The sequence below is a fragment of the Coptis chinensis genome, chromosome 7 (assembly GCF_015680905.1).
Source record: "Coptis chinensis isolate HL-2020 chromosome 7, ASM1568090v1, whole genome shotgun sequence".
NCBI classification, from domain to species: domain Eukaryota; kingdom Viridiplantae; phylum Streptophyta; class Magnoliopsida; order Ranunculales; family Ranunculaceae; genus Coptis; species Coptis chinensis.
The window spans coordinates 58,815,395-58,823,933 of record NC_141462.1 but is presented as its reverse complement, the minus strand read 5'-3'; the positions used below and the strand labels follow the sequence as shown (position 1 = coordinate 58,823,933).

General features: G+C 35.5%; 1 protein-coding gene across 3 annotated transcripts; it reads right to left on the bottom strand.

Annotated features, from left to right (window-relative positions):
- Window positions 1-462: 462 nt before the first annotated feature.
- On the bottom strand, window positions 463-6,796 carry LOC147488159 (uncharacterized). 3 transcript variants are annotated; one of them, XM_086571423.1, is made up of 3 exons: window positions 6,244-6,796; window positions 5,819-6,167; window positions 463-898 (listed from the first exon to the last, which is right to left on the bottom strand). In XM_086571423.1, the coding sequence occupies exons 1-3, from the start codon at window positions 6,423-6,425 to the stop codon at window positions 833-835; spliced, it is 597 nt and encodes a 198-aa protein (XP_086427549.1). In that variant the 5' UTR covers window positions 6,426-6,796; the 3' UTR covers window positions 463-832. The 3 variants fall into 3 exon arrangements, with proteins under 3 accessions (XP_086427549.1, XP_086427548.1, XP_086427550.1); XM_086571422.1 differs by having other exon boundaries at window positions 812-1,075; window positions 6,244-6,739; XM_086571424.1 differs by lacking the exon at window positions 463-898 and adding an exon at window positions 3,621-4,187 and having other exon boundaries at window positions 6,244-6,738.
- Between the last annotated feature and the right edge of the window lie 1,743 nt (window positions 6,797-8,539).

Sequence of the window (8,539 nt, the reverse complement as noted above, 5' to 3'; positions counted from 1 at the left end):
GAGTGTATGAGTGTATACTCAAACGGCACGAGCAGGCCGTTCTATGGAGATTCCAGGAGCCAATTCTTAAACGACATGCTCATACCGCGTGGTTGTACACTAAAACGACATGGTGATATTGTTTGAGTGTTTACTCAAACGACATTGTGAGACCGTTTGAGTGTACACTGAAAAGACCTGGAGGTTTCGTTATGACGAAACCCGATTGAATTGGTTGTTGGGCCTGGACTTTGATGGAAAACTTGTAATATGACAAACTTGTAGATTTTATTTTTTGGGAGTTGCCCAATCCAATTTGATGAGTGCCCAATTAAACTACCTAAATAAACCTTCATATAAATGAAAGAGAATAAATGGACCGAGTACCAGGTGAGAGAATGCCATGATTATGAACAAGACGCTTCGCCATTCTTCCATACAGATGAAACTCATTGTGGGAACAATTTACACAACAAGAATGAATTTACCAATAATCATGTTTGTATTTATGCTGAAAACTCCAGTCTCGCTTTTCTTAACGTGGATAACTCATACCGAGGAGGCCTAAGCCCCACGTCCAATTCCCTAAGTGTGCATCACATAAGATGATGGGGTTCCAAGGACACTCAGAACTTCAGACCTTAAAATTGTGGTGCACTTGGACCAACTCTGCTAGCCAGCTAGAGTTCTGCTAGATTTACAACGCTACGAGATAGCATTTACTGTCACTAGTACACTGTTACATAACAAAGTCACTAACCATAAGAGGGGGGAGGGGGGGATATGAGTAGTGAGATCCGACTAGTTTTTGAACAATATTTATACAAGTTAAGGTAACCAAAAACTTATCCACTTAGTCATCAAAAGAAAAAACCAGTCCCTCTTCTTTCTTGAAGTTGTGTGTTGTATGATCCACCACCTACGTAGAAAATATGTTCGTCGTATTAGAAAAACCACTTTAAGCATGAAATCGTCAGCAGATCATATTCCTTGATCACGGAATTCTTTTAGCAAGCATTCTGAAACTTTGTGATGTAAGTAGTGGTTGAAACTTCAACATCTGTGCAATTTGATTTCGAAAATAGGAGTATGAACCCTAAAAAAATAATCAATCATTCTCACGGATTACACTCTTCTTAAAGCCTCACTTGTAACTTGTAATTCTGGCTAGTGAAGAGTTCATCTACGTGTATGCACAAATTTATATAAAACTAAATAATGCCCAAATTTAAAGAGGAGCAATAAATAAACAATTGAAGCATGACTGATTGGGGATTACTCAGTGGATGGCGTCATCTAGGTAACCATTTTACATTAGTTTTTAGCACTACCTCTGTAGTAATAAGCATTTCACATACAGTGTGAGTCTATTTGCAGAAGTCAAACGATAACTTGTTTTTGTCGTAGACTGAACACGACAAAACAATTACAGTAAATCAGAAAGCCTTCCGAGTTCCGGATGCATATTGAAGCTAACAAATCAGAGAAGTGCCAGTGAAAACACCTTCACCCAAAATCAGGAACTACAAGTTTTGTAAACGAACATCAACCACCTCTCTTAACATTCTTTTTTTCTAAGTTCAAAAGACTAATCATGAATACAAATAAAAGTAGGCTGATAAGGCCTAAAGTACGAAGAAAAATTACATTAAAACCAGATGAGCCAAACAGAACAAGCAATCACTGTGTTGCATACTGAAGTTAATAAATCAGGTAAGTGCCAGTGTGCCACCCAAAGGGCATTCAACCAAAATCTTGGTTTTGTTCCATTTGAAACATGTAGGGCTAAATGGAGAAGCCATAATGAAATAAACTTTTAGAACAGCCAAGTTTAGCAGGGAAGATAGCATTGAAGCTACATATTGGGTTTATCTAATGTAGAGAGAAAAACAACTTTTTTTTTCCGAACAAAGTTTGGGGTTTCTGGCGACCCCTACCTGCATTTATAAAAAAATCCTAAAAATCTTTTACAATCAAATGCCCTTTTCTCTCTTACTATTTTCAAGACCATAAGAGGAAGCACAAAGAAGACAAAGACAACACCTAGTAAATCTCCTAGTTCACCGCTTCTAGTGCAAGGAAGCTCAAAACACATTGTTAGTACAAGAATGAGAACATGACAAGAGAACATAACCAAGCCAAGATCTGCATATGAAGTTCATAACCATGGATAGGTACAATGTTGCAGCACTGAACTCCCTAAAAACTTCATCAAAATTTTATATACTAAACACAAAATGTGATGTGATCTCACACCTGCAGTTCAAGTCCCAGGAAACTTATTACCTCCAGATACCATTAGCTCAAACATAAGCACATAGCTCAACAATCAACTCTTTATATGCCAACCGTAGCTCAACAATGAACTCTTCTCCTGACACCACCACACCATACCATCTTCAACTCCATCAAGCATCGCCATCCCCTCACTCTCCCCCCTCCCTCTCTATCTCTCTCTCCTTGTCAATCATTATCAACCGAACACTAAAGTCCAGCCAACCTTAGTCTTCTCATTCAGGTAAAGTTCATTCAGGTAAAGTGTTACTACTATAGATGAGTGCACTAAAAGTTAAGAAGTGGTTGCAATTTGTGATCAAATTTTAGGTGGACCTACTAAATCGACCTGCTAAATCGATCTACTAACGGATCATTGTTCATTTGTATAGAGAGATGCATGTGTTGCAAGGCAGATCAACTTTATCTATAAGTATGGGTTGGAATAGTAGGTCGGAGTAGAAGTGCTCATGGGTGGCAATTAAGCAAAAACAATTAAGGAAGATTTGATCTACTATGCTAAGGTAATACAATATATGATAAAAAGGGGGACTCGCATGACTATGACTTAGACAAAAGTGAAATGAAAACATAAATGATAGTAATAAATAAAATTAAGTTTGTAGGAAAAGAAACTTAAATTATTAGGTAAGATTGTCCTAGTATGAACTCAATGAAGAAACATGTTCTGTTATGCAATTTCCAAACATTTAAAGAAGAAAGTGCTGGCTCCCATATTGAGTACACGCAATTAAAAAGCTATCGTAGAAAATTCTGTGTTAACCACTTGAGCAATGGCTTTTTCGACTTTGAAAGCTTCCAAATTGTGATGAAGGAGATATATTCCCTCCAGTGTATATGAAGAAAAACAGCCAATTCATGGCATTCCATAATAATTCATACTCAATCTCAACTTCTCAAGCAACAAAATTTTGTTTGATGCACTTCATGTGCAAACAACTACAAAATGAACGTGACACTGAAGAATCACCACTAAATTTTTTTAAGCATGACAGCAGACTAAAAACTGTGTAACCTCCTTGCAAATTCACGACGTTAACTAAAACGCCATCCACACAAGATAAAACCCTTTTCTCTAACAACATCTACTAGTCAACTTTCAGCCTTAAGAAACTTGAAAAACAAGAAACTAAGCAGGAAAGCAAATTGATGCACTTGTGCGCATATAGATATGAACGTGACGCCGAAGAATCACGAACTAGTTGCTTGTGAGCCACTACGGTTGTTGTGCGCGACAACCGGACTTGAAGCCCAGAAAATTGAAGAGGGAGATGACAAGTTATCGCTTGTAATCACCCTGCAAATAATCAATAACAAACACACACACGAAGAGAAAACCTTTCTCACACAAACACAAAGTTTATTAATCAACAACCAATTATGGCCAATGGCCTACAACTCCATATATAACTAAAGGAACCAATGAATTTAGAAACTAGCTTTCTAATTCAATTTAGAAACTAAAACAACTAATTAGAATAAAAAATAAACCTAAAAATAACCTATGCTAAAAACACCAAAATAGCAATCAAACATGCTTCTGAAAATCCCTAATAACATGCTTCTGAACCAATTAGGATTCAAAATAAGGGTTCCAACCCTAGAATGCATCAACTTAGTAGCAAAATTTCGCAATAGAGGATACGCATAAAACATAAAAAAAACAAAATATTTCAATTAACTCAACATGGGCTACGACTATAAAGAATTTGACGCCCATATTGATTTGGTCTCTAATTCGGTTTCAAATTGGACCAAGTTTGGGTACACGTAAACACTAGATTGCATCATTCTCCCCCATTTGGAAAAAGTTCAAGCTCGAACTTTCACTGATACAATGTCGAAAAAAACACATAAGAGCTTCAACGAGGCTTGGGACAAGCCTCAAAGGTGAATGAGATAAGCCTCTATTCCTGAACAAGCGAAGTCAGCGAACAGAAAAATGCATTTAAAAAAAGGGTATGAGATACAACATGCCATATGATTAAATGTACTAAAGCAAAATTAGAACTTAAAATATACATGAAATATGAATAAAAGAAAATACACTTAAAATAGCTTAAGGCACTTGCACTACCTGCGAGATATAACCTCAGTGGGATTCTGGGTATGAGGCTTTGAGGCAAACCTCTACGTGTTTTTTTAGACACCACTAGTTTATACAGGAAGTAAGAATAAGGTCTGAGATGGTCTACCGCACCCATCCGTGCATCCCCATTAACTGAAGAGGTCTGAGAAGGATTGTTTTCCTTCTAATACAAAGAATAAGTGTTGGGCTATGCATTGTAGATGACGTTCCTACAGTACTTGCATAGACATCCAAAGAGTAAATGACCAACAATTATATTACTAACGTCACACAAAACACGCTCATCACAATCTCCGATATACCAGCAGAACACTTCTTAGTAATTGGAACAGTTGAAGAATTGAGCACCCACTTAAACTATCGGGTTGAATAAATAATAGTATACTGTAACTCTCCTTATGTTCTTCTGCCTTAATTCGAGACGGGTGATTCAGCAACATCTGGTTACACCAAACTTGCACAGCCTTTGATCAGTCATCACAGTGCTGAACGTGCCGATTCTGGTGCACCAAGTACGAAAAATATGAAGGCGAAACTGTTCCAGTACAACCATTGGTGGAATCGAATCAATGGGGCTTATTACACTAATTCTATTGTCGACTTCCACACCTAGCAACATTCTTTTAGCAGTAGGACTCTTCCAACAATTAAAAAACTTATTCCCCTATCTTCCATAGTTGCTGCAAACTTACAATAACCATAAACGTCAAAAGCTATGTTCCGTACAAACTCATTTCATTTAGCATTTTTAGAGATGTACTAGAATTCTCGATTGCTCAATTAGCTCCCAAATCTCATTTTCAGAGATGTACTCTTCTTTCCACAACCCATATTTCCAAATACTTAACTATTTAGCTTTACACGAAGCATTACCAACTCGCCAAGTTTGAGAGTTAAATACCATGACACCATTTTTAAAACTTGACTTCACACTGTTGGCAAGACGAGAAATTCCAACTTTACAATCATCCATTGATATCCACTAGACCACTACAAGCATACACGAAACTAAACTCTACACAATACTAATCTAAAAATTTAGAATATTGACAAACAAAACCAAAAAAGCGTTCAAATAATGATCAAGAATAATAAAATTTCTAACTTCCTTTCTAACTGTAGACAATAACATGTGAAGGAAATATTACTAGTAACTGCATTCAAATTTATTCTTCAAGATTTGAATCATTTCATTTTTTTAATCTAGATGAACCTAATAAAAGCCTAAACAAAAACAATTTGACTTAAATAAAAATATGCGTTTACTAAAACACATAAAAATGCAGAAACTTGACTAGCAAGAAATGTTTAATTTTCATTCACCTAATCATATTTTCCAACATTCATTGCTAAAATCCAATCACAAAGAATCATGGTCTCATCCAATATGTAAGAGCAACAATATCAAATGCAAAAAACAAAAAGGCACGTACTAGGCATATAAATGATACTTACATTGGTATTGCTGAGCTCTAAATTGTAGAAATCCATAGTATCTCCTTTAAACAAAGGTCCAGCATGCCACGTTCCACGATGTAGTTTCACAAACTTGTTACCAGATATTCGAAAAACACGAACATCCTCAACAACTGGTGGCACATAATAATGCCCACCAGCACAACTAGACTTGACAACTTTCTTGCTGTTACTAATTTCATCACTAGAAATGACCACAATTGACGGTTTAGCAACACCAAGATACCAAGCATGTCCACCAATTGAGCCAAGACACTGAGTCACATTTGCATGGTGGGTTATTTTACTGAACTCAAATGGTCGGTCTTGTAAATGCATTATGTAAAACCTGTGGGACCCAAAATTGTAAGAGAAAAAAAAATTATTTAATTTTGATGAAAAAAAACAAAGGAAAGGGTATGTGCCTGGGTGATCCTTGGGTGAGGTCTAATTGAGCATCTTGTGGACCGAACTCATCACCATCTGGTGCAGCCTCGATTACTTGACCGAATTGTTCAAAGCTAGTTGGGGTGGCTTCAATTACGGTTAATTTCTTAACCACGGGCGACATGGCTAGAGGAGAATAGAACTGAGAGTCGTTTCGCATTTTTTTTGGGTTGAGATACTGAAGCCTCAAGTTGTATACGTGGTTGTGAACTGAACTACTGAAGTGCAAGAGTGATGAGTTAATTTCTGAGATTCTACTCTATTGTGTACAGATCTGGACTGAGCCACTAGGCCTATTTATAAGGTGGAGAGGCCTATAATAAAGCCCCAATCTAATTGGAAACCTTCTGGTCAAGCCCGGAATTGATGAACCAACCACGGGCAACATTGCATCATTCAACACAATAATTGAAGTCAAAGCCTTGAGTGGAGTTGTCGCTGTGAACTGAATTACTGAAGTACTAAAGTGATGGACCACTTCAATGGGGAACGCTGAATTTAGATTGTTACAATTAGGGAGTAATATTTGTTGGGATATTTGGCCTTTACAAAGCCAATGAACATTTAGGGGGTGTTTGGATCCTATTTATTTATTGCTAAAAAGTGTTTATTAGTGAAAAAACATTTTTTGAAAAAATAAATGTGTTTGGTTTCTATTTAAAAAAAAAAATAGTTTTTCATCCAAAAACACTTTTGGTCCCAAAACTTGTTTTATGATAATTAGGTAAAACTTGTTTTTTTAGTTAAAAACTATTTTTCTTTGATGGAAACACTTTTGGAGCTAAAGGCAAATGAACTCCCCTGATGTTTTAGACTTTAGTGATTTATGCCATATATGCCAAAAATATATCGAGAAACATAGTGTGAAATCTGATTTGATAAAATAGCTTTTAAGAAAAGTCACAACCAAACATGTTTATTGAAAAACTGTTTTTAGAATAAATACTTTTTCATAAAAGTGTTTTTTAAGAAAAAATACTTTTTTGAAAAAATGAGAACCAAACACCCACTTATAGTTTATACATGATGATGTTTAATTATATACACAAATTTTATTATTATGTATATCGGTGAACTAATATCATATGATGAAACTATAAGTTTTATAGATAATAGAATTAGAACAATTAAGCATATGAAGAGTCATGTGCGGAAGATTTGATTGTATCTATTTATCTAGATTACTCACAGTTAGGAGTGAAGTCGAATGCTTCACTTATAAGACTGTAATATACATAACTGTTATATCATATGATGATAATATCTCAATCATTTGAGTATGACTCTAAGTTTGTATATTGGTGTAGTCACATGACTGATACTGAGGGAATCAAAGTGAGAACACATTATAAATTCGCTGTAAGGTTAGTGTACAAATCTCACTCTACCAATTAATCCCTAAACTTGAGGAATTGTGAAAATTCATTATGTCTCAAATTTATTACTTTGAGACGTTAAAAAGTAATAATGTCTATTCATATACTAGACTTGACATTTTGGGTAATGAATGTAGAACGTCTTGAATCACGAATTCTAATAAAGGATCTACCACTCTATGGAGTTATGTATTAGGAAATTGTGACATAACTAATTGAGCTCAAACCCAGCCGGTATAAGAAATAGTTTCTTAATGCTCAATTGATGTTGAATGCCACATTGGGTAAATTAGACATGGGTGTGACAGTGAAGAACATATTCCCAATGGTCTAATTGTGAATATAATACAAGTGAGGTGGAGGGACTTAGATATAATTAATGGTAGGAAAAGACTTTTTTGAAAGTTCTAGAGGCCTTATTGTAAATATGGATTTATTAATGGGAACTTTTCATATTAAAAAGATATATATTAAAAGTGTTTTAGTATATCAAGTACAAGTACTTGTATGACAAGGACTTGTCATCTTTAAGATAAGACTTGGAATCCTAACTAGATCCTACTACACACTTAAGTATTCTCAAAGTTTTTCTATATAAGGGAATTACTTTTGGTGAAAGGGACCATTAGTCTTTTGATAAGAGCCCAAAACTGTAGTTTTAACCCCTTAATAATAATACTTTTAGACCAATTATGCAAGTAATAAATAAGAGTTAATGCTGATTACGTACTTTTATGTATTTCAGGCATTGAAGTCAATTATGTGCAAAAATGTGCCACTTTGAGATAAAGGAGCAAGGGTTGGTTGCTAAAGTTATGTGATTAAAGGCCAAGATTCAAGGAGAAAAAACCTTTGTAAAGCCCGGTCAAAAGCTGAAAAGTCAAAGTTAACGCGGGCA